The sequence below is a fragment of the Trachymyrmex cornetzi genome, unplaced genomic scaffold (genome assembly GCF_001594075.2).
Source record: "Trachymyrmex cornetzi isolate Tcor2-1 unplaced genomic scaffold, Tcor1.1 scaffold646, whole genome shotgun sequence".
Taxonomy (NCBI): Eukaryota; Metazoa; Arthropoda; class Insecta; order Hymenoptera; family Formicidae; genus Trachymyrmex; species Trachymyrmex cornetzi.
The window spans coordinates 665,028-692,314 of record NW_017299966.1 but is presented as its reverse complement, the minus strand read 5'-3'; the positions used below and the strand labels follow the sequence as shown (position 1 = coordinate 692,314).

The 27,287-nt window shown below is 33.0% G+C and overlaps 4 protein-coding genes across 6 annotated transcripts; all 4 read left to right on the top strand.

Annotated features, from left to right (window-relative positions):
- The first annotated feature begins 511 nt into the window (after positions 1-511).
- Positions 512-6,306, top strand: Osi24 (Protein). Of its 2 annotated transcripts, none has more exons than XM_018516630.1 (5): positions 512-694; positions 1,972-2,691; positions 3,510-3,629; positions 4,250-4,548; positions 5,320-6,306. In XM_018516630.1, exons 2-5 carry the CDS (start codon positions 2,055-2,057, stop codon positions 5,740-5,742), a joined length of 1,479 nt encoding a protein of 492 aa, XP_018372132.1. In that variant the 5' UTR covers positions 512-694; positions 1,972-2,054; the 3' UTR covers positions 5,743-6,306. The 2 variants fall into 2 exon arrangements, with proteins under 2 accessions (XP_018372132.1, XP_018372131.1); XM_018516629.1 differs by having other exon boundaries at positions 3,456-3,629.
- A 1,736-nt stretch (positions 6,307-8,042) lies between these two features.
- Positions 8,043-11,132, top strand: Osi2 (DUF1676 domain-containing protein Osi2). Of its 2 annotated transcripts, none has more exons than XM_018516648.1 (5): positions 8,043-8,093; positions 8,988-9,145; positions 9,520-9,823; positions 10,040-10,233; positions 10,798-11,132. In XM_018516648.1, exons 2-5 carry the CDS (start codon positions 9,010-9,012, stop codon positions 11,130-11,132), a joined length of 969 nt encoding a protein of 322 aa, XP_018372150.1. In that variant the 5' UTR covers positions 8,043-8,093; positions 8,988-9,009. The 2 variants fall into 2 exon arrangements, with proteins under 2 accessions (XP_018372150.1, XP_018372151.1); XM_018516649.1 differs by lacking the exon at positions 8,043-8,093 and adding an exon at positions 8,390-8,617.
- Positions 11,133-17,077: 5,945 nt separating this feature from the next.
- LOC108767010 (uncharacterized) lies at positions 17,078-20,092 on the top strand. Its single transcript, XM_018516631.1, has 3 exons — positions 17,078-17,308; positions 17,731-18,241; positions 18,924-20,092. The coding sequence occupies exons 2-3, from the start codon at positions 17,740-17,742 to the stop codon at positions 19,274-19,276; spliced, it is 855 nt and encodes a 284-aa protein (XP_018372133.1). The 5' UTR covers positions 17,078-17,308; positions 17,731-17,739; the 3' UTR covers positions 19,277-20,092.
- A 4,840-nt stretch (positions 20,093-24,932) lies between these two features.
- LOC108767078 (uncharacterized) lies at positions 24,933-26,964 on the top strand. The gene is made up of 3 exons (XM_018516770.1): positions 24,933-25,669; positions 25,768-25,884; positions 26,341-26,964. The coding sequence occupies exons 1-3, from the start codon at positions 25,222-25,224 to the stop codon at positions 26,613-26,615; spliced, it is 840 nt and encodes a 279-aa protein (XP_018372272.1). The 5' UTR covers positions 24,933-25,221; the 3' UTR covers positions 26,616-26,964.
- The last annotated feature ends 323 nt before the right edge of the window (positions 26,965-27,287 follow it).

Genomic DNA, 27,287 nt, shown 5'->3' with positions numbered 1-27,287 from the left:
TATATAGACTAAATCAACTGGGAGTTCTTAGATCAGCTTAGATTTATTTCGATCATCCCCTCATATATAATTTAGCCCTCCTGTTTGCTCTTTTTCTTCCTTTTCCCCTTCTCCTGGATTAAATTAAGATCTATTTATTAGCGAGAGAATTGTCTCGGAGAATCATCTCCTGTACCATTGGGCGGCATCTCGTCAGGCTCATTGAACTGACCGATCTGGACATTCGCCGAAATACTGCCAAGTAAAATCGTCGTGTGGAATATGTTTTCAATAATTTTAGACCTGCGACGAGAATTCAATTGATTAAATGAGAAAATTTCCCCCTCGACTAATAGTTATATTTGCAATTCTTCCTTGGAAGAAGGGTAGCTCCTAAACCGAATGGCGGGAACGAACGGACGAATGAACGAACGTGGTGAGCAAGGAAGGCGGAAAGGGGAATGGATAGAAGGACGGACAGACGGATGGCCGGGTAACCCAGATTGGGTCAGTCGAGCCGATCCTACGGAGACCGGCTGCCAGTATAGTATCGGACGTCGTACACGATTCCGACTCTTCTGGCCGTTTGATTATTCAGGCGCGCATAGTCGACCGGTCGTTTTTCAATATTAAAAGAAGTCCGGTTACTGAATTTGACACCGATCACTTAGTCTAAGTGCGGGCAAGTTGTCGATGTCAGAGATATATTGTGAAAGTGAGTATAAAATCATTTACAACAAGAAATACTGACTAATAACTTTCTATAAATAGTTATGTGTATTTGATTGGTGAATGAAATTATGTTTAACATGTACATGCGGAAAAATGTATAGACAGAGCATTGTTAATGAGATTGTATCAAAGTCATTTGGTGAAAGAACACTCGTATAACCGTACACTTACATACCAGTTATGAATTCTAACTGCACACGTGCGCATAGTTGGATCTTTAACGACTAAATTATGACTTAGATTAATGTATACACATGTAGATATTTTTTGAGATTTTTCATTTTTATATTTTATCGTATTATGTGTATATATGTAAATACACACATAGTTTCTTAATAAAGCAAAAGATTATGATGAGATAAAGATTTGTTTTATCTCGAATTAAATTTTTCTTTATTTAATTTTATATATGAACAATTTAATTAAAAAGTATTCTAAAAATATATATCACTTGTTATTCTGAAAATTTGTTTAATCTGAAAATATACATCAAGAAAAATTGAGTATTATAATTAATATTAACATAATGGTGCAATATTTAAGATTAATAAGAAATAAATTTTCATTAATTAGTTGTTGATTGACTTTAAAAAACATAATTAAAATAAAAGTTTTTGAGAATAACGAATAGTTTATGCAGATATCGACAAATTGTAGTTGAATAACAGAATTGGTTTAATTAATCAATCACAAATGTTTAATAGAATGTTTAATCTTTGCGTACAGTTTACCCGCATAAATAAAAGAATCAGCTGATTGTTTTTGGTGATACATACGTGCAAGATTGACCTAACATAATCGAATTTTATCAAATTTACAGAGTACTATGTTATTATTAGCTTACTTAATCATTTGAATAACAATATTTTTTTATTAGTACTATTATGTTTTTTTTTCTAATTTAATAATTGTGAAATCAATAAAGTTTTCAAAATATAACGTAAAAATATAAATCTATAGAATTAGATATTAATAGATAGACAAATATTAATTATTTCCAAATCAATAATTTAACATTTAATTCATTCAATAGGTTTTCTAAAAGAAAAGCAATATAAAATTATTTTATGTATTTATGTCTAAGGAAGTTTATTTTTCAGACTTTCAAGTCTTGTACTTATCTGTTTTTTCTTTATCGATTTCTCAATTACATATTTAGTTTTTTATTTTTGCACTTGTACCGTAACAATTGTTATTTTATACATTCGATCTTAAAGTTTCTTATTCTTGATGTGTTTTTACTTATTTATCTTATTTTAGAAAACGGAGCCGCAGGTCGAGATGCAGTTCTCCTCATGTAATAACTGTAGCTAGCCAATAGACAAGCGCCTGGTGCCTTTTTCATGAATTGGACAATGGCAAAAGGGAGAATAGCCATAATATTCTCGATTGTGTTCCTGGCTATTGCGTGCCACTTTCATTCTGTCGTGGGGGTCAAGGTCTACGCGGAGGTTGCGCCCTTGAACGAGACCGCGCTCAACGATGATGATATCGTCGAGGAGAACGAGGTGCCGCTTTCTCAAGAATCTAAAAACAAAATTGACAAACTCTTGCGTGATCATCCGCACAATATGCATGGAAAACCAACGAAATTCGATATCGAAGACGACAAATCGAATTATCAGATTGAGCCGACGAGAATAGCTAATGTTACAGCTAATCCAATTGAAATGAATTCATTGACCAGTCAATCTCTGTCAAATTCAACAGAATGCAAAGGAAAGCTCACGGTTTCTTGTATAGGGAAGGATTTTTCGAACTTTTTAGATCAACTCTCGAGGGTTGATACGTACAATGTAACAGAATCTGTGCAGATTATAAGAAATCCTGAAGTCAACGTTACGTGCAACGATCGAAAGAAAAATGATACGGATTTAAATCTTTTGGATAAGGTTCATCGTTATGCCAGGACACACGTGATGAAGATACAGCTGAATAAGGATCTCAGTCTCGCCAGGAAAGCCAGGACGTTCTTCGGTTGTGAGTTTCTAGACCGCTTGCTACAGATTTTTGTCGCGTGTGTACTAGTGCCGTTACTTTTGTCGACGCGAAAGGTGGATTTTCTGAAAATTACGATCGTTTATATTGAGCGACGTAGTATCTATTTTTACTACCTGTATTATACGACGCTTACTATAAAGCAATTGCATAATCTCTAATTGGTACGTAGTGAAAGTAATCGAGTAGTTTACTAGAAAAGAAATTATTTCTTAGAAAATAACGCAATCTTTTCTATTTCCACCTTTCAACTTGATTTTCAAGATATTTTTATAATGCTTTTATAGAAATGCGGTTTTTCAAACATTTTTCCTAAAAAATGATTCTCTTTTTAAAAATGAATTATTTAATTTTTTTAACTACCTGATAAGCGACGAATCTAGTACGCTCGTAAGCACGATCTGGCATAAATAAAATTAGGGTGTGAGAGAAAGCTTTAACTTCATGAATTGGCTTTTTGGAGTTAAATCAAGTAACGAGGTTGGGTCCATGCTAATTGGCAAAAATGCGAACTAAACCAGCGATAAAAACGGGTATGAGGAAAAACGAGGCGTGTAACATTGTGCGAGCAGTCAAATTAATTATAATTACGGTGAATATTTTTTTATTCACACGTGGAGAGTGTGTTTCAGCAAAATGCGTGGCACGTGGAGTTGGAGAGGGAGAATATGAAAAAAGATGCTGCTTGCAGCATGGCTTTCAGGGCTAACCGCAGGGCTTTAACGAGCTGGTACTTTTGCTTTCAGCCGTGTTTCAGGGAAAGAGTACCTTTTTAACAGGATTCGGGCTTGGTTTTCTAGCATTTGGTCTGAAGAAACTATTGCTACCCTTGTTCTTCGGCGTACAAATAGTTAAGAGTGTGTTACTTGCTCTCTTCCTACCCAGTATCATCGGCAGTATTGGTAATATCGTTGGAAAAGGTACGTATTTTGCGATTAGTAAATCTTATTACAAACATATTGTAAATATTTCAAAACAATTTATAATAATTGGTATAACTATGATTATATTTTATTTCTTTATCAAAGAATATGCTATACATACGTGTAGTAAACGGTAAGTGTCTAATCGATGTTAATCAATATTTGCGTATGACATTATTTAATATTGAAAAATTAATAAAATTTTTTAACAATTCAAGTAGCTTTAGAGATTATAACTTTATAATATAAATTTTTATTTTTCAATCGAGTTTTAATAAATTTTATTTTTGTGTAAGCATTAAAAGTTTAGAAAATTGAAAAAATTAATATTAGAAATTAAAAAATAGCATGTATGTATATATAAAAAAAATGTAGAAATCAAGTCTTATTAAATGAATAATTTAATAATACTATTAAATGAAAATAAAAAAAAAAGAAGTGAAAAATAGCATATATAAAATGTAGAAATGAAATCTTCTTGAGAAAACAGTTTCTTCATAGAATTTCTCTATAGAAGATAGTTCTTTTGTATTCTTGCAAGAATTCACATAGTAGCATTAATATTAATCGAGAAAGCTGAACTAAAAGTGTAAATACATGTTACGCATAAATTCCAGGTGTTTCCTCTTTCGCGCAATCTTCGCATGCCGCGCCCGTGGCGGCATCGGAAGAGAATTTCGAGTTTAAAGATAATTCTGATCTTTATAACGATGATTATCTGACGCGACAACCGGTAGGCACGTTACCAGCATCCGCCATGTACGACGAGAGTATGATGCAGACACAGAAAACTCCGGATATTGCGTCCCGCTATGGATTCGTCGATTCGAGAATATCTCATGCAAATGCGCTTTCGGATCGTTACTATACGCGACACGTGGCTGCACATGGACTTTCTAAACCACAAGATTTTAAGGTGAGCTTTTTGAATAAGTAATACACGATTTTTAATTGGTTGCGTTCGGCAGAGAAAACTGCAGATTAGTAAGCGCTCAGGGATTCTTTGATTTGATTCGTTCGTACGCTTATCCAGCAAAGAACTAAAGGTAAGAATCAATCATATTAAATCAATGATCAGTTTTCTTTGCTGAACGCAGCCAATTACTTGCAGATCTCATATATTTCCTTGTCACACACAGTAAATAAATGGCTTTCAAGTCACTGCACTACTTTCTTTTTTTTGGACTCGAATAATGCTATCCATACATTTAATAAGGAAGTTTAATCGAAACTATATATTAATTGTCAGGACTGTTCTTATTAATATTTAATTAATGGAATTCTTGATTATGTAATAGTTCTTACCGAATGATTGCAACTGATAGGATCAGGAAATGCATGTTGATTTGTACATGTCGCATTAATAGTCGCATTGATAATCGCGCATAGTCATGAAAGAATTGTTTGTTAATATTTGACTCAGTAATGAAATGGGTAAGTATGCCATAAGAATACCTTTGTCTTTTTTTTTTATACTGCAACTTTTTCTCACCATCAATGAACAGTGATGACCGTGCTTTCCACTTTTGATACTATTCGACTATTGACATTGGTCATTGAGATTCACGTCATTGCGACCCACTTCTTTGTTTGCTTCGTTTTAACTGAATCGGCGCCTAGCTGCGCGCGTAACGGATACGGTGACCATTACGTAGCTGTAAACACACATATTGATTATTGGCGGCAGGTCTTTCATGAGATACCGACGAGCTCTTTGCTGTTGACGAACTACGACCCGTTCTACTCACCCCTGCTGTCACGTCTGGACGCCGTTTTCTCCCGCCTCGGACACAACACGGAAGGCTGCAGGGAGTACGCAGTGTGCGCGATGTATCGGAGTCCCGCGCGTTACGCGCCATATTCGAACCTGGTCTCTGCTCAGCTGTCTAGGGAGTTAAACGAGCTGAGGAAACCCAGCAGCGACAATCCCGACGTTCTACGTTTCTTCAGATACATGAAATCCGCCAAGGATGGCCAGGATGGCGTCAAGTGTGAAGAGATTTATGCGAATTGTGCGAACGCTCGTGAAGATCAGACCTTAAAGCAAAATCAAGCGATGCTCGCGACGTATCAAGATATTAATAAGCTCGTTCAGGCCAGAAAGATCTGAGAACGTTATAATTTACTTTTGTTGTTGCTATTATTAATTGCAAACGTGATAAAAAAAAGAAGACATGTCTCTCATATCGCTTCATCGAATACACGAGCTTTAGGAGCAGTGATTTATAGTTCTGATCGGATGCACTAGTACAATCGCTAAAAAGATTTAGCGTTTGCTCTAATGATTGAACATTCATTCATAGATTTTGCGCGCAAGTAAAGTTTGTAGGTATTCTTAATGGTGGATTATTACGGTCGATGCGCTCATTCGGGGTTTCAAGATGCAAATTGTCAATTTTTTTTTTCCCAAAAACTTGATCAACTTTTAGTCAAAATTTAAGACTGAAAACAATATTTAAATATTTTTTAAATTGTTTCAATTTTGGGATAGCGTCTTAGATAAGAGAATCTGAAATTAATTTACATTTGGGGCTCCTGAGATAGTTTTAATTCGCCATTGTTTGAATCTTCAACTTCCAAAGCTAAACAAGCTCTTGATATACCATACACAGTTTCCTAAATTATCGTTTGTAGCAAGAGCGCGATATCGAACGTGTAAACGTTAAAATATGTAAACCTGTCAAATTTTAGAACTTTTATTTTTTTTTTCATGAAATTAAGTTTATAATTAAAATGCATTTTGTAAATGATTAGGATATATTTTTTAAGATTGTTAAAATTATATTGAAGTTATAAATGCATGTTTTTTAATTGTTTACTATGTTATTTAAACTTAGTTTTAAAATATGTTTTACAACATTTTCTTGCATATAAACTACTAAATTCAATGAAAGTACATTATAGAAACAGGGAACGTTTTACATAGAACAAAGCATTCGATTATGCCAGCATAATTGTTGGCAAGCCAGTATTATTTTCTAAGTATCTTGGAAAATAGAAACTGTGTTGATACAATCAAGAACATCAATTTACACATAATAATATTTCGCTTTAGATTACGAGACGAGTACATGTGATTTAATCTACTTCTCACGTAATAAAGCGATTTTTGTATGGAAATAGAAATGAGATCTGCTTATGATTTTAAATGAAAATATTAGAGAAATTTATTTTTTTTTGTAAACGATCTTAAAATATTTACGATCAACAATTATGCTAAAAAACATTCTCATCAAGTTTAATTTGCTCAAAACTCTTGCAAATCTTAAAAAAATTGTAACAAATCAATTTTCTCAAATGAATATTTATACAAATAAATGTTTGGTAAATAATTTAATAACGTTAATAAATATTTATTTGATGAGTTGTGCAAAATACGACGTAATTAAGTTAAAATTATTGTATATTTAATTTATATTTATTTATGGAATACTATCGTGTACAAGATTTAATCTTACGATGGATGATAGTAACTCTGGATATTTATTTATTTATATAACGTGAGGATGAAGATGCTAATTTATGTAATACGAGCGAGAAACATGTTGCGCAGAGCGTATGTGTATTTAGATTAACTCTAATTTTATTCAAAAATTGCGATTATTCCATTAATTGTATTTATAAATTGATGTACAGACTGAGTACGTCAATAAAAGATTATGAAGTCAGTCATATGAGTTTCTCGAAAGCAATGCGTCAGCATACGACATCAATTATATAATCAAAATCCTATTTAGAATATAAAGCGATAAAAAAAAAGAACGAGAGAAAAAGAGTTTTTTTAATTAACTTTAAAAACATGAATTACAACCACACGGAACAACATGATAAATCGATTAAACCTTATAACAAACGAAATTCCATATTAAACTGCGCGTCACAGAAAAAAATGATGTTATCTCACATATATAGGAAAGTAATATAAATTAGCTCAGAAATCATTATGACGATGAATGATAATGACGATGAATGATAATGATATGATTCAGGAACCATATTATGGCACAAGAAAAAGAAATATCGGTAATAAAAAAAATTGTATTCCCTAATATGGCGATGACGCACGTTGGGTTGTATAAACCGGAGATGAAAGTACGTTGACTTCCTCCCTCCTACGTCGACGTACCTTCCGTCTCCGTTTCTTGAGTCTACCTAGTTCCGGTTCTTATTCTGGACACTACTTTCACTTTCAATTTTTGTAAATCCTCCTGTTTGCCGTTCTGGGAACGACTTGCGGATCCTATCCCCTCTCTGTATTCGATGGTACACTCATATAAATACGAAGATAGTGCGTGTGTCAAGGCGTCATATAACTTTTGGCTAGAACTGTGTTCAGTACGTCTTGTCAAACTCGTTAAGTCAATCAGTATTAATTATTTTTAAAACGTTTGGCATTTTAATTTATATAAATCATTACTTACTTTACATTAATAATTCTTCCTTTAGTTTTCAATTAATAAGGTAAGTTACAAAATATAATCCAATGTAATTCAAATCATTTTTAGTTTTTGTCCCTTTTCTAGCAGTTTCTTTTATCAACTAGCTTGAAATTCGTTTTAATCTCATTCTTTTATCAATTTTTGGTTTATTCATCGTTTATTTATAAGATCTTGCTCAGTTTCTGAAAGAAAAAATTCACCGTTATTGTTACAATTCCTAATTATGTTATGGAGCAACAATTTATTTTGCAATTTTGCAACTTAACTGAAAGATTTGCGGTTAGAAAGATGACTCTAGAGATATATATTACTACTATTACTTAAGTGGAATGCGCGCGTGATCAGAAATTGGAATCTGAAACCCGCTTGCTTTCGTCCTTTACTTCTGATTGGTGCGCTCATCTAACGGCACTTGGTGAACCAGAGCGTCGACTGCCAACAGTCGATCTCGCAGACTTGTAAGTGCTGTTTGAGAATCACCACGAGAACGCTTTTTGACAAGGATGTCGCGTAAGGAATATCGAATCACGATAATTTGACAGTTTGGTGAGATATCTGATTGTATTTTAACTTTTCTGTCTTCTTTAAAAATCAATAACATGTAACTATATTTCGTTGTTACCATATTCCGTGTTCAATAGTCGTATAATTGTTTATTTTACACGTATATATTTAAAATATATGTGTGTATATAAAATATTTTAACATTGATTTTGTTATTGCAAAATAAAAGTGTTGTTACAAACAAAAAAATTTATAATGATGAAATTAGTAATTTGCGCTAATTTATACTGTTATATATATATATATCGTTTAAAACGGCAAGAAATCTTAATTGTATCGATATGTGTGATGTGTATTTCTTCTAATATAGAAATATTTTATTAGAAATATTAATGATGAGACGTGATTGCAGGTGGTGTAAAGAAAAGAGTAGAATGCAACTGCAGCGGTTGTTGGTAATTCTAGGAGTCCTTTTGGTATTGTCCTTGCTGGCATGTTGTCAGTCTACCGGGAAAGTTACTTTTCAGGATAGCGCTACCGAACATGAAGCAGCTAAGCAAGATAAGCAAGGTATTTTAGTTTTTGAAATTATTTTTATCAAAAGACACAGATGTCTTATATAATTGTGCCAAGTGTACACGCGACAGTCGCAAAACAGACCGGGTATTTATAAATAAATGTTTGTTAATGATTTTTAACAATACTTTTAGTTGTATATGTTTAATTCATTGCACAACATGTATAATTTCACTATCTAGTTTTTTCGTGTTATATAATTTAAAATTTAAATTTAAAAAATTCTACATTTTTGACAATATTAATTGATGAAAATTTAAATTATTTTAATTTATTTTAAATGCTTTTTTTATTTTTAAGTTGTAATAATACTTACACTTTATCTAAAATAATAAAAATCAAAATTATATATAAATTTATAATTTCAGAGAATCTTAAAGAAATTACATCGCAACAGAGAGGATTTAATCCTGTTCAACATGTAGAAGATTTATTCAATTATATTGGTTTTGGAACTGGACGAAATGTTGATCCGTATTTGGCAAAGGTCAATGAACGTTGCTTAACTGGCGATTTAGCTGAATGTTTCAAGTCACGAGCGTTAAATTATTTTTCGGATTTTTTCGATCATGTTGAATATTCCTTAAATGATAACGTCCAAATTAAGCGAATGTCTGATCAAGTTGTAAGAGAAGTACATCGTCAGCCGTATGAATATTCTAACGAACCTAGGTATGTGTTATCTATATCTTTATAGGTATAAAAGTATATACATATAATTGTATATATAGACATTTCTTTTTACATATAATGATTCTTATGTGCGTCTAAGAAATACGTAAATAATTTTTCTAAATGTATTGATAATATGTCGGGAAGAATATATTGCCCGAATTATTAAATAAATACTGTGATTTTTCTAAATTAAAAGTAAAATATGTTGATTAGATCCGATGAAACAGAATGGGATCAAATGATCAATTTTATGAAAAGAAAATTGGAAAAGTTTGTTAAAACCATGTCTTTCGAATTGACTATTCCTGAAGAGGAGACTGATCTCAATGATGTATATAAACCAAGATTTTTGAACGAAATCGCTGATGAAATTGATACACTTGAGGATAAGAAGGATACATTATTCTGTAAGTATTCATTTGAAATTATTACACAAAAAAATTTTCTTAAATATTTATAATGATAAAGGTATTTGAGAAAATATTTGAAAAATTCAAAGGTGTAATACATATGCAAACGATGCTTGCAAATACATTGTTAAGTTTGGACAATCTAAATCATTTATCAGAAAGTCTATCAGAAAGAAAATTATTATTTTTTTTATTTTATTGTAGCAATTATTAATTCTTAATTTATAACCACATTTATATATAATAAGTAGTGCAATAATAGAATGCCATATTGTGTATCATAGTCAATTAATTTCTTGGTTTATTATGCAAAGTTAATGAAGATAATATTTTTATTTATTTGGAAAGTTAGTTCTTTCTGTCAGATAAATTACTCAAATTACTAAAATATAAAACGATTAATTAATAATAAAGTAACTTAATTTAAAACTTAACTACTATGTTTATATTAAATGTTGTTTAACTGCTAAAGCTATTTAAAAACATAAAAGCAAGCTTAGGTTACTTAAGTTATTTTAATTAATTAAATACTTATTAAAACAAATTTTGAATTTGTTTTAGCTCGTCATCGACTCAGAAAATTTCTTATACCCTTCTTACTTGTTGTAAAGCTTTTCAAATTGAAACTTCTGTTATTACTGCCTTTAATTTTGGGATTGGCTTCATTCAAGAAGTTCCTTGGATTTTTGGCGATCGTCATACCTGGTCTAATAGGTTTCTTTAAGCTTTATAAACCGTATCCAAGTTATTATCCCCCAGTATACACTAAAAACGGAGTTGCTCAACCTCATTATGAATCACATCCGAATTTTGATTATCATGGAGATCATTATGGAAATATAGATTCCTATGGTCATGATTTAGCATACCGCGGATATCAGCATTATAAATCCTAATCTTTATTAATTTATTTATTACGTTATTTCTAAAAAAGAAACAAATTATAATCAAATAGTTAAAAATAAACTTTTAATTATGAAGATTATTTATATACAAAATGTTTATTTTGATTCAAAAATATATGAAATTTAAATTATATTACTATAAAGCATATTTTTTATTTAGTTATTCATATTCAACACTAAGTTTTGTATATGTATATTAAAAAATAACTTAAATATCTTGTATATTACATATAATTGAAGCGTGAATGTGTAAGAGAGAGATCATATATTTTCTTTTTCAATAAAAGCACTCTCTGAAATGTATGCTTGTTATTTTAATTTTATTATATTAATTTTTATATTTATCGGAACGTAAAAAATCTGTTTTTTATTTAATTTATGTATACATTATTATGTGTATGTATTTAAGTTAATTATGTGTATTACCATATAACAATCCGTTTTTTATTAATTTGTGTTAATTATGTACATAGTTAAAATTTCATGTCAATATCAATATCATTGAATACATGTATATAAAATGTATATTAAAAGATATTCTATTTATGTCTAATGTCGAAAATGCTTGAATCTTTCTATACACGTACATATATGCGTAATGGTATACAACTGACTTTCTTATTGTCTTAGTTTCTACCTATTATTCCTGCGCTACTTTTATGGTATACGTTCGCAATTTCGAGAATCGATGCATAGTATCGCGTGATATGATTAATTTGTTTGTAAAAATTATAAAAATTATCGCAATTGGGTTAATAATTATGATATAAAATTAAGCAAAGGAGAACACGCTTAATTGTTTTCTGATCTGCTATTAAAATGAAAATAACGCATCTTTATTATAAGCTTTCTATAGACTCTCCTCTAAGTAAAAACTAACTTAAGAATTTATTATTAAAAGGATAAGGTAAAACTTTAACAGTCTGTGCATTATAATATATAGATGTATAAATTAATGCTTTAAAATTAAGTAGATAATTTAATATATTTAAAATAAAGTGAATAAATTATAGCATTTATTTATACATTTATACTTTCTTGGATTTTAATTTATTTAAAATTCAACTTAATATTAAACAACTTTTTAAATATTATTTTAACAGTCTTATTAAAAAAAAGTTACTAGAAGTTATTTAAGATATTTCAATTATATATATATTCAATATTTTTTGTAATTATTTTGCAATATTTAATTTTTTGAATCACAGATATTAAAACATTTAGGAAAGACTATAATTTTTGATGAGAAATAAATCTTTCGGAGAAAGATTCACTGTAACCATTGTAACCAACACAGCGTTTATGACTCTTTCATGAATCGATTTCACATATATCTATAGGCTGATTACATATTTAAGCATTAATATACTTCATATTCGTTTTCACTATGATGCTTAAATTAAATTTTAATTCTTTACATTATATTAATAACATAAACAAATCTGAGCTAGATTTTTATATCCGTAAAAAATGTGTATGATTAAAAAATAATATATTTTTTATTTAATTTTTGAATATGTGTGCGCACAAGAGAAATAAAAATTTTGTAAAAAAACTTATTGTTTGTAAATATAAAATTTTATAGAAAAGGTATAAGTAGATACAAGTATTGTAAAATTTATATTAAATTAAATAAGATTAGAAAAAATGGAAAAAATTGTATTATCAAATTATTAATTTAACTGTATAATAAAGACTTCCAATTTATGGTTTTAATTAATAATTAATTTATGGATTTTTTTATCCGATCAAAAGATATTATTATACCTAAAAATACCAGTTTGATGATAGAATTATTCGCAGATAGCTGACTATTGTCGGAATGTCTCTTTATAATTGCATGAAAATACTGCGTGCGGTTTTACACCGGTTCTCTCTCAGGTGCACAACAAGGAACTATCTTGTTCTTACATAAACCGGTTCGATATGATTCTCACTCGCGATCCAGAGAATCGGATAGAACAGACCCGCTGACCAAGTGGCCCCGTTTGCCGAGAAGACCGGAAGCTGCCGATCATCCCGCGATCTATGGAAAATAATTTTGATAAAAATGTCAGTTTTAACCCTTCAGAATTGAGGAATGTTGAATTATTTTTCAAAATAATCACGGACCCAAAGAAGAAATGAAAATATAAATACTACAATTGCAGAAAATAATGAGAATAAAAACTACAAAGATAATGAGAACGTCACATTAAATTACGTTATACTAAACCCCCCCTTTTTTTAGATAATAAAATATTGATGTAAATAATAATGAGTAAATTGAAATAATTTGATGTACGTATTTGTAATATTTTTTATATCGACTGACTTGTTGACAAAAAAGAAATTAATATAAAATAAAAAGAATATTACATATAGTTAAGGATAATGTTTTTATGATTGTTATGAAAAATTTTCGAATACAATGCAAGTATTTGATGGCAATAATTTGTATCTGACAAAGAAGATAATTAATCTTTTTTGTTCGGCGACGATTACGGAAGTGAAAGAAGATTATGAGTGAAAGAAGATTATTAAAATATAAGCTACGGCATTACAATGCAATTATTTGATCGTCGTGTTGCAAAGAAAACACAGTAGTACGTGCGAACTAGTGCATTTATAATAATATAAATTTTCCTAGATACGCAAGCATATCTATGTCGAATTACACCAAGGACATTGATGCTCACATGTATTGTAAGTGCAGTGCAGCGAAAGCGACGCTCGCATATGCGTATGTAAAATGGGCCATCTGACTTTTCGGGTATTTTCTATTAAATTACCGGAAATATCCTTGTAAGGAACTGCTTGAAAACTTTCTTTTATATACTTTCTGCATTTCTATCAGCGATTTCATTTCCTACATTACTCGCTTCAACTCTAAATAACAATATATGACTGTACAATTACACGCACTAAATAATAATTGCCAATGTATATATATCTTACGAATAGATCTAATTGTTAAGGTTGTGATTCTTCAGTTTAAATCATACTTTCATATCTTTTTGCATTATCGTACAATGATTCCAAATTATCGCACACATACACACACACACATATTAATTAGTATGGGATCTAGACAGTTACTCAGAAATATTTACTCAAGACTTTATGTTTCATCGAGTATCTATCTTACGATGTTATTTGCAGTTAATGTTTATATTTTATAAAATTTGTATACACATTAGATTTATAAACTTTAATAAAAATAAATAAAAAAGCAATTTTTAATAGTGATCATTTAATGGTTCAAAATAATGTTACGTATTAATCTTACATAATATATAATGTAATTATATATTTGCATGTTAGTATCACTCTACTTATTGTTATAGTTTCGAATAAAATGTACATTCCGGATCCTGATAAAATGTCCGTCCGGAATTCGACGTAACGGTGCACGGAGCACCAAAACGCTCGTTTGCGAGTGCCTTAGGTCTTCACGATGATACCAGTTGCGTGGGGAAAGATCGGTTAACGTGTATATGGACGAGCTTTCGCGTCTAGGTCGCGACGTTAACCTCTGTACCGCGAAAGTCGCTTTTACAAGAAAACGGGCTGAATTCAAGAACGAGAGAGGCGGATATGGTTGTTTTCCTCGATATTCTCTACGGCTCATTATCCATCCAGTTAACACTATTCGATTTATTTAACAGATATTTCAGATTATATTAATATATGGTCTTAAACACCATTTTCACCCAGCGCGTTTTACAGAATGATTGTATTACATCTTCATTTCGTATTTGCATAAATAAACATAAATATACATGTTGTAACGAGATTGTGAAGATTATTCTAGTATTTAATATTGCATATGTAATATTTAACATGATTTTCTTTTAATTGGCACATCTGGTAATAAAATATATATTCGCATCATTGATTTTGTTTGCCATAATTATTACGGCCAGCATTTATTGCAATAAAATATTTTGAATAAAGAAAAACTACGGATTTCTTTGATGTTAAATAGTTATATAAAATTATCTCATTACAAAGTGGACATCGATATGTTATCTTTCCATAGATTGTATATCTTATATTATTATCTAGTAAAAAATATATTTTGTCAGACAAGCTTAGTGAGAAATTGTTTTCAATATAACAGTTCACTGTTATGTATGTGTTTGTGAGATCTCATAATTTAATTAAACTATATCATGTACATGATTAATTATTAAGATAATGAAATTTGATACCAAGCTCGCATAACTCTTGGCAGTCGTGTGAAACGTGCCTCGCAATGCTTAGTTTAGTTTGTAGATTATATAGTTACTTTCTAGAATAATTTCTTAGCTCTATATACTTTGTCTGTTGTGGATCAGTTGTGTAACGGGTATTACAAGTCCGATAAAATATTAATGATCTTTGCTCATTGGAAAATGTGACTGAATGATACCTAAATAGCACTCAACTTACGTATCCGTCACATGTGACATGCAATGCGATAAATGTACAATTGACGATACCTTCGCTGCTCGTCTCTTTACCTCTCTTTACTTTCCTCGGAATTGTTGTAACGCAACGCTGCTTTCTACTCGTTTGCACTTTGATTTCGTTTTGCAATCGAAATGACGTAGACAGATTTACGAGTGAGTTAATGAATGACGAGTGAGCACATCCGATAGTACTTACTCCTCAATAAGAATCTTATTTAAGAATATCGGGAACAACGGAAGCAATAAAATTAATCGAATCCGAGAGTTGCCTGATTGTTCGTCAGACAATACACGTAGGTATATGTCAGTGCATGTGTGTAACATTTGATTAGATATAATGTTGACTACACGCGCATAACCATTACGAATGTACCGATACGTGTTAGAGTTTCTCCTCAATACCCTGAATCCTTGTCATTCTGGAACAAACGTATATCCGGTGCATCTGCATACTGCCGCGCCGCCGAAGTATGTTAATCTGACATATGCAATTGTTACGGTCAGCTTTTTATGATTTTCGGAAAAAAAAATAATTAAATTGCCTCATAAAGAGAATTAATTGAAAAGTCCATGGATATTAAATCCCCGTCGGATTACTTTGCTCCAGTAATTACCTCGAACCGTGCTTGTTTATCCCAGCTTGCCTAGCATCTTGGCTTTCTTTCCTCATGGTTAAGTCTCTCTCTACCCTAAAAGTCTATGAGTGCATAGAGAAGGTTCGTGCAAAGACGCAGGTAGAGATCTGCGATTAACGTGCCGTACAAGTCGCACGCTCATATAAGGTAGATGCTTACGCATTTGCGAGTCGGGGATGGATGGCATGCGTGCTCTACATCCGTGACACGGTTCTCGCGGGCGGGCAGGTTGGGTAATGGTCCATCGGAACTACAGGGGATCTCGCATGTTTCCATGCGGCTGTTTATGAATCGCACGCCGTACATGAGCCGTATACACACGCCACTTCATCCACAGTCTGCACACAAGGATACGGGAGCGATGAGCCGCTACTCGTTCGCGAGTTTACGACGCCAGTTTACACGATGCACCATGCATCGTTGGGAACCAGTTTGCGCGTACGCAGGAGGATAAAAGAGGATGACGACGACGACGACGACGACGACGACGCCGTTCTTTTCCTCCCAAGAAAAAAATACGCTAGCGTCGTTCTCTTTTACGCGTCGTTAGGCGTCGTATATATGCATTGCGGCGAAACTAGTTTGCGGGCAAAGGATGGCAATAAACTTTAGCTTCGGTATCGGGTTGATCTTCTCTTACGCGCTTGCAAGATCATAATAATGAAGCGATTCATCCCACTACCAAGAACTACCTGAGTCTACCGTAGCAAGCCCATTGCATCCACTCTCGAAGCCATGTTAAAGGCAAAAGTGGGCACCACTACCATTCGTCCATAGCCATCGCCACCCACCATCCGCACCAACATCGTTTCACAGAGGCCCCCTATATAGTTCCTGCGGGAAGTGGTGGGTCAACTTGCGACGACATTGTGCACACACCTTGGTATCTATCCACTAAGGCGGAGATCTACGTATATAAACTCGTCGGGGCGAGACGCGAGTCAGAAGTCTCGTGCTACTCCTTGATCTACGTATCGGGATTGGGAAGAGAAAGATTCTTCGCAATACGGGATTAACCAGCTGATTGGATCGAGAAAAGAGTCGCCGCTTTGCCTTCTCTATTCTTTTTTTATACTTTTTAAAGCTTCGGTTCTAATAGGTGGGTTAATTTATCATTCCGTTACTCGAGTGGATCACATGCTTGAAAGTTGTATCTCATCTTGCATGTAATTAGCATTTTATCATACGTTAAGCATTACATTTGAATTTGTTGTGATTTGTTTTTATAAATTAACTGTGTGTGCGTGCGTGCGTGTATGGGTGCGTGCGCGCGCGCGCGCTTGCGTGTGTGTGTGTGAATCGAGTTTTATTTTTAAAATTTATTTTGTTATATATACATATACGAAATCACTTTTCGGTTTTAATTTGGATTTTGATCGGTCGATAAGATTTTTATCTATTTTAGATTTTTAATTGTAAATTTTAGTTTAAAAAAATATTTTGTATTCTTTTATTGTGAGTTAATATTTTTCTGTCGCTATCTTGGAATTATTAATCTATATCGTAAAATATGTTTAACAGAAAAGCATCATGAAGACGACTTTCATATTGATTTTGTTTGGTCTTGGGGTATGTTTGGCCAATCCTCTGGAGAAAAAGGAAAAGATAAGCGTCATCGAGCAGCAGTCTGTGACGCTAACAGATCGAGCTAAATACGAGGAGGAACTTCTTCGTAAACTCAACTCAAAATGCTCCCAGAATGATATCAGCAGTTGCGTGATGTTGAAGTTGGTGACGTACATGAACAAGTTGTTGAAGAAGGCTTCGATCGAGCTCACGGACGATATCGAGATCAGAAAGACGAGTCAGACGTCGGAAGATGTAATCACGTTCGAGGCCGGCAGAAGCAAGAACGATGAGATTCAAGTCCTTGATCTTGTCGCGAATAAAGTTTACACCTTCATCAAATCGAGAAGTATTAAATGGAGAATTCTACCTGAAGATGATATTGTGGTATCCGCATCGGAAGATGGGACCAGTTCGTTAAACTTAGGTCTGTCTATTGAACGCGCCGACAGATCCGTTCAACAAGGTAATTATAACCTTTACAATAATAGCTGTCCTAAAGAATTAAAATAAATATTTTTAATGGAATTATGTAATTTAATTAAGTGTGTATTAAGTGTTAGATATTCAATAACTTGCAGTGAACTTGCAGTAAACGCGTCTAAATATTGATTTGCTTTATTAAATTTAATTATGCGCCATGCTTTTATAGATTTTGAAGATTCAACAAAAGTAAATTCGATAATTAAGCTCTCAGATAGGATTCTATTAAGATCATGTAAAATATGATTATCTATTGGTCATTTTTAATTTACAAAAATTTTATCTAACTTTAATTAACTTTAATTACTCAAAATTTAAATGTATTAACACTTTTTTGTTATTATAATATTATGTCAGTATTTAATAAAATAATTTTGATAAATAATATGATCTTTAACAAAATTATCATTAAATATAAGTGACGTTTCAGTTTTACTCTGGTTCAATTTTCACTCTTTTCACGCGAGTAAAGTTGTGTCACCGAATGCATAAACAAATAGCTTTCACCTTTACCTTGTTCATCTGCTCATTCATCTGCTTATCACCGAACTTTATTGCTTTCTCCATGGAAAGTATAATTATGTACCTGCAAAGTAGTTTCTTCGTCTTCTGCTTGACTAATTCGCCGAAAGTGACAATAGCGTGATTTGTTCCATTTTTTGTAGGTCGTGGAAAGAAGAACAATATGGGTCCATTGATCGCTGCGGCCGTCTTGAAGATTGGTCTCATCGGCGGTCTAGCGTTCAAGGCTCTTGCTCTCCTAGTCGGCAAAGCTCTCCTTTTGTCGAAGATCGCGCTCCTATTGGCTAGTATCATAGGCCTAAAGAAACTTTTCTCGCAAGGGAAACATGTAACCTATGAAGTGGTAGCGCATCCACATCACAGCTCGAGCCATTCGTTCGATCATGGTCATGGCGATAGTTACTCCAGTGGATGGGCGAGAAGTTTCCACGAACAAACGCTGATTCCTGAACAGCCAGACGCTCATGAGCTGGCTTATGCGGCGCATGTAAAGTGATTGATTCCTACCACTGAAAGCAGGATCCAAAAATCGTTGAGATAGTCGTTTGATAAGAAGAGCGATGTCCTTGGATCCGCGTACTAAACTTATTTTTAAATCACCGTCTAGATCTATTCCATAGAATATTTATTTCTACCCATAATTACTCATTTTACTTTGCTCTTTTTTTCATTTTTCTTATCATCAACATCGTGATTCTCCTTATAACTTTCTTTCTCTCTTTCTTTAATATCTGTTATTATACTTAAATTTCCGAATGACTACACGACACATGAATACGTCAATGACATACAGTGACGCACGTGTTTATGACAATGGTGACATCAGGATGTCACATTACGATTTACGGATACGTGGGCAGGAAACTCTTGGATGCGTATGTATGGAGGATACGCATCACGAGAATCTTACCTACCTACTTTCGCGTTTGTATTTGTGAATATAATTGCAGATACTACGAGACTCTCGTCATTAGGACATAAAATTATGCACGAACGTTATATTCTTCTCGCTTCTCACATTATAGTATTTAGATCTGTGATATCTTGAGAGCTTAGAATTATGTTCATGATGTGCATTAAACGTTAAATGTAATTATTCTACTTTCAGTTTGTATTCTCGTCGTATATTTAGCGCTAGATATAGTCATTTTATATTAAATAGAAACTTTATTCTAGATAGATCATTTAATCTTAGAGGCTGTACTGTGTGACTATATTCTTGACGTTAAATGTACGGTTAAATGAACATAAGAGAATATTGTTTTCACCTTCTATTATTTTTAGTTTTTATTTCATATTTATATTTATAAGATTACATTTAACATTAAGAATTTTATTTATCAAAGCTAATCACTTTTAACTTAAATGTTATTTAAAATTAGGACAAAAGATGTTATGAAATAAGATTAAAAGACGTGTGAGTGATATAATACCAAAAACTCTCTAAGCTCTTTTTATTGGCTTTTCCAAGATTTCTATGTAATTTTAGTGTGATGAATCGTTAAGAGAAAAGTATATAAAATTTTCTCTATGCTTGTAAATAATTTGTAATGATAAAACAATTATACACATGCTAATTAATTTGACGATTATTTCGTGTTGTAAATTAAAATACGTTATCTTTAACAGAGAGTCTTGTAGTGATTTACTTGACGCAACAGACTGACAAGTTTATATAGATACTTGTTTAACAGAAGAATAAAGTCAAAATGACGAAAAATCAACACACAAAGCAAAAATGACAAAAAATAATGACAGCCACATAAAGTGTATGCGTATTTTATTTATATTAATATTAATATCCTAACTTAATATACGTTTATACGTTTATAAATTTATAAATTTATGATTGTCTGATTAATAAGACTGCGAAATGTATAATAATACACACCTTTTATATTATTTTTTATACATAAAAATAAATTATTTATTATTTTTACACAACTTTATTTATCTACCATTTATAATTATAAAAATATTACAAGCAAATTTTATATTTATACTTCTAACTATATGCATATTACATTTTTGTTTATACACATGTTTAATAAAGTTAAAAAAGTTTATAATATACTTCAATAAATAAAAAAATAAAATAAAATCAAAATCTAATTCAAAAGATATCAATATTGAAGTAATTGTTATTATTTTATTTAATAACATTTTTTATTAGAGCATCGCTGATTCATATGCATATACATCGTGTATATTTAATTCAGCATATACTTATTCCGCCTTTATTTCGTATTTTTCACAACAAAGCTTGGTCATAATTGTTCAATTATAAAACGTAGTAAAAATAATAGTAAATGATAGTAACCTGTTGCAATTTTTTAATGCGTTACTCTATTTTTTTTTAAATTGTTGAGAGATTTAATATTTACGTTTACAGTTGTCCTCCTTTTTTAATAGTGACATGTGACTGATGTCTTAAAAAAAACTTTCAAGTAAATTGAGACGGATACGCTCGACTACGCTAAACATAAATCCCTGAGAACGATCTGTGCAGCAAATATTTTAGTCACGATCGTTAGTCGTGGTCTATTTAATACGACTTGTAGACCGGATAGAGTAGAATATCGCATAAATGCGAGAATAAAAGTCACCGCGATTTCACGTCCAAGCGATTCATTTCATTAGTTTGGCTACTTAACAAAACAATGCTAGTGCAATAGAAATTTGATGTATAATAATTAAAACATCTGATATTTTTAAATGACAAATTATGGAAGTATTAAAATCACCTAAGGTCGATAAAAACTTTTTACTGGTAAAAGAAAATTTATTTTCTGTACGTTTTTCAAAGAAATTGTATCCAATTTCATCCTGTTTTTTTTTTAATTTAACAATAGACTTAACGTACATTATTACATAAGAATTTTATTTGTATCTTTATCTTTATCTTTAATATTTATTGCAATGTACAACATAGCAGAATTATACGTAAAGTATGAAATTTTCCTTGGAGTTAAAAGACATATTGAAGATATTAACCCTGCTGGTTTTAACCAGCTATATGATTTATTATACGACTATATATTTTTTAAGTCAACATAATAAAAAACTCTAAAAAATATGACATAAAATATTTCACAGAAAAAACTCTTATATTAACAGACGAATCAAGTCGGAGAAAATAGTTGTTAAATAAAATATTAATAAGAAAATAAAATAAATTTTTAAATGTAATTTATGTCAAATAGATTCAAACAGATCAGCAGGGTTAAATTAAATGTCAAATACAACATTTCCCAGTTTGTGATTTTTAGCAGGATTTTAGCGCATGTGATTATTTTAATTAGCTTTACATATGCGTCTGTGGTAGAGGTATGTTATAAAGTCTCGTAATATGCTGCATATTAAAAAATCGCGAAATCTTCCTTTTGCAACTTGTAACATATGCATCATATAGTAATACAATCATTTAATTTTTATACACTTTCTATATAATTTATCTTTCAATTTACATATACTATATATATATGCATATCTATAGAATGCGCTTATATAATATTTATCTAAGTGAGAACAAAAAACGTATGTTTTAAAAGAGGAATTAGGCACGTTTAAATCAAAGGAAAACTATCTGGACCACGTGATATGCCAGACATTTCTCATTTAAATAAGTTGACCTCTATCTGAGAATGTCCGCTTTCTCCATTCTGATCGATTTTGAAGGATTCGAAGGATATTCGCGAGATAAGACAGACTCGATGTAGCAGAAAGAGAGTACCGTTCATCTCGTACCATTCAGGAAATCGACTTTCGATTTCCGACGTACGGGGGCATCGCGGACTTGACCCAATTTCTTTATCCTTTTTTCTTTCTCCTTTTCTTTTTTGAAAACCGTTCTCACGCGTGGTGGAGAAAGAAACTGAAGTCTCTGGTGTGTCCGAAACCTCGATCGTATACGGATATCGTTGACATACCGATGTTCGTTGATAAATACATTTTTTGATCTTAACTCAATTACTGTTATTACAAACTGTTACTATCTGATATTTGTAGGCGGTGCCTGCATTCTTCTTCTTCTTGCCTGCATAATTTACCATTTATCGCTAGGCAAATAATTAGCGTTATCGATATCAGAAATTTATCACAACTGGACGAATCTGGAATTAATTGTTAATTTGTTATATGTAGGTCTTCGCAAGTAACCTGAATTCTTCTTTATTTGAGATGTAATTATCTAGATCGGAGATATTAACACAACACAGAGCAAAGTGGTGAAAATTAATTTTCATTATAAAAGATCTACCATCTCGTAATTATTACAGTATCGGTTTATTTAATATATTTTCCTTAGAAATAGCAAATAATCTTCCTGATTCTTAATTCGGTTTTAAAAATAAAAAAAAAACATCAAAATTTATCATAACAGTAAAACTTTATACAGAATGTTAATATTACTTTAGATTTTTGCAATTGTATATATCTAATTGAATCAACAGCGAACAGAATTAATAGTATTTTTGTAGATGATTTATTGTTTTGTTAGTTAGAAATTTACCAAGTTAAAAGATTTCCCTAATCTTTTAGGACTTACCAAGTTCTTCTATTTAGTTGCCATTTTCTTCAGATTTTAGTAGAATTAAATATAGTGAACTACAATGAAATAAAAGTATAGGAAAAAATGCAACGAGAGAAAGGACGACACTTAAATGTGAAAATCTCGTAACGCGATAATGTCACGATAACATGATTGTGTTACGGCCCGTTAGATACTTAAACGCGAACATTACACTGTATAAGATAAATTTGCAATAAACCTCCATTTTATGAATGAACTAAAATACAATGTAGATACATAACAAATGCAGTCGTAAGTATTCGCGCTTCAAAATAAACAGAGCACAGCTTAGCGTGCACTAATTAAAACTATCATTCGGTACGTAAGCGCGCAGTGTTGGGAAAGTTACTTTACAAGTTACTTATAAATTACTTAGGTTACCTTATATATGTTTGTTATAGGGATCGAGTATAAAAAAATAATACAAAATTGGGGTAAATGATATATAAAATATAATAGAAAAATTAAAATACCCGAACTTGTTGCGCTCAATTTCTATAATGAAAAATAACTTATAAGTAACTTGTAAAGCAACTTTTCCAACCCTGTTTAAGCGTATGAATTCCGCGTGTACACGCGATAAAGCGCAACTGCTTTCGACATTAATCTAATTTGAATAGATAACGCCGTCTTTAAAGCCTCGTGAGTTTCGGGTAAAGTTTTTAGTTGATCACGATCGTCCGTATGCGATCGAGCCGTGTCGTGGAACGGAAGAATAATTTTGAATCGGTTGTAGTTATACCTATCAGACTCTGCTACGTATATACTGCGGTGTTGTAGGCATGTGAGGGGAAGTGGAACAGAAGAGAAAGGCACGTGAAGATGAACTAGATTTGGATAGTCATCTCTCCTTTCTTTCCACGCATTCACCATCTTTGTCCATCATCGGTTTCTTTGTCTCTTTCTCGTTTTCCTCCACACCCTGCCCCTTCCTGCGTAAATTCACATTTCTCACATTCTCCGCTACATCGTCCTCCTCATTATCCCGCGTACATTGACACGATCTACCTGTCGGAATAAGAGACCGCCAATAATGAATCTGTCTCTCGCAGCCATCGATGGAGCAGCGTAAAATTTGATGTTGGTTTCTCGCATGGGGGACATTCAAGCACGTTACCCTCGCATCTATTATTTATCAAAGATGCGTACGATCGTGTTACGATCGATACCGGCGATCACGATTCGAAATCGGTACGTTCTCTTCCGCTCTACTAAAGCGCGGGAAAGAGAGAAAGGAAAGAGAAGCGAAACTACGAGAAGAGAGCTGCGAATGATCCGGGAGGCAGTAGTACGTGATCTAGAATAGTGAGATCTCGCTAAATGCGAATTACGTCGGTGCTCTGGCGGAGCAGGTAAAGGAAATAGGCGAAGGAAGGGAGCGGAAGATGCGTGAAGGCGTCATCCGCGCCGATGCGATGCGATGCGATGCGATGCGATGATGGAACCTCGCCTCGCTCTCGCAAGCCAACCGCGCCGTAACGCTCTGAAACGCGCGTCAGAGAAACAAGAATTAAACGAATCGTCGAAGAGACCGGCATCTAAGTGAACGAAAAATTACCGGCTAATGCACAGCAAGAGCAGAGAACGGCAGCCATCGTGCCCGATGCTCTCCTTGCTTTTTTCTTGGTACAATCACCGACCCTCAAGTAGATCTATATAAATGGGAATTGCAAGCACTTACGCTGCAGCACTCGGACCTCCGCCGTAGGTTCCGCAGCTTCACGGTACGCACGCGACGTTCTCCCTTAGTTTTGCCGCGCGCGGTGGTTTAACGAGGCAAAAAGCGCAGGGATAAAGGCCCGCCGCGGTTTCGACGGAGCCTAATCTTTTAGTTTGGTTTGTCGTGACACCCTCGTTTCCACGACGAAACGATGCTTTGGATAGACAGTATACCGGGGATCGATCGCCGACGTCTGCACATCTGCCTGACGTTGGCAATCTGCGCATTTTTCATCGTTGATACGATCGACGCCGCTACGAACGAAAGTAAGGACACGTGGACCGGATTCTCGACGTCATGCACGTCGGAGGATTCGAAGAACGCGTCGGTTTCTTGTCACGGAGTGCGAATTGTACGGAAGATTGTACAACAGCTACTGGAGACCACCAGCAAGGAACGGGACATACAACTGTTCGACGGAATATCTTTGGTCGAGGTGCCCGGCTCTTCCCGAAAGGCTAGAGTTTTGAAGGGCTTTGGAGGTTTCGGACCCTTCCTACAGTTTCTCGAAGGCAGAGAACTGAGAGTCAAGCTGCCGTCTTTACTCCCACCGAATATTGAAACCGCTTTGAAGGAGAGTTTGCCTTCCGAAGCTGAAGGTTTGTAATTTACGAGCGACACGACTGAGTCGGATGTCGGAGAAATTTACGAAATTTACGAAATTTACGAAATTTTCTGAAAATCTTACATTTTTTAGCGAGAAAGGGTAGCGATGGTTTCGGCGGAGGCGGCGGTGGCGGCGGCGGTTTTGGCGGCGGCAAAGGTGGCAAGAAGGGCGGTGGCGGTGGACTCCTTTTAATGATGCTTATGATGGGTAAGTTTTCGTGAATAATTATTGCGTAAAGAGGTGATTATAATTGAAAAAGATTATTATAAGAAAATAATTATTACATTCTGTCTAACGCGTATATACATCTTATAAGTAATACATCTTCGCGCAAATATTTTGTCAATTTTATTAAAATATTAAGACGGTAAATAATAATTATTTTTTATTTTATATATAATATTTGCTGATTTCGAGTTTATGTATTATATTTGTGACAAATATTTAGGACTTTGTATTATACTTTTCAAACTGTATTTTTATTCAGTTATATCTAACGGAAGAATTAAACTCGAAGTATAATTACATTCAATTATCATTACATATGTATATTGTTACATAATCAGTATGTTTTTGACATAATCTCATATCTCACGTTCGATTTTACCTTATAATGTAAATTTCACTGTAATTAAAAATTTACTTTTCTTTTCAACTATCTAGGTAAGATGATGGCTGCTATGGGTTTCGGCGCATTGGGTCTCCTAGCCATGAAAGCGTTGATGGTATCGGCAATGGCCTTGATGCTGTCACTGATTGTAGCCGTGAAGAAACTAGCGAGTGGCGGCGATGATCACGGCGGCGGTCATCATGTCGTTTACGCGCAGGAAGTTGGTGGTCATCACCATCGCAAGAAGAGATCAGTCGAAGACGTTGATTCCACACAGTTGCCTTATAGAGGATACGCTCATCTTTACGCTAACTTGGGACCATCTTGATGCTTTTAATCGTTAATTGCACCAACCTCGAGATTGAATTGATTCTCCAGTTTCTCAACTCTCTTATCGCTACTAAAGCGAACTTCTCAGATAGATACGACTAGATACGACTACGTTGACAACAGCACATTGACATTACGCTCACGTAATTTACATTTCAGTCACATCATCATTGTCCTCTTATTCATCATCACATTCATTTAACATGCATCCTTTTCACAACGTGGCTTTCGTTTCTTTATAGTTAATAAAACTGCAAACGTCAGTTGCGGTAGGAGGGTTAATAGGCGCTGGAAAATGACCGAAGACGTGACGCGACGCAAGATCAGTGACAGTGACATTGACGAAACGACAATGACTGATTGACAACTACGGTAGAAAGTGATATTTAACAAATGCTTGCTCACGAGAAACGTGGTAACTGATCGCCATTGATCTGCCACTTTGACAGGACTCTCAGTGAAAAATTACAGACACGCACCGAAGAAACCAAAGTATGTTGTTCGATTTTTTTATTTATTTATTTATTTTTTTTTTTTACCCACGTATTTATTGTTGTGCAACACATGTTAATAAAAGCATACGTGTTTGGAAGATACGAAATATATATACGTGTTTACATTTATTACCATCTCGATTGAAACGCGAAATTGTTTAACTTACATTTATTAA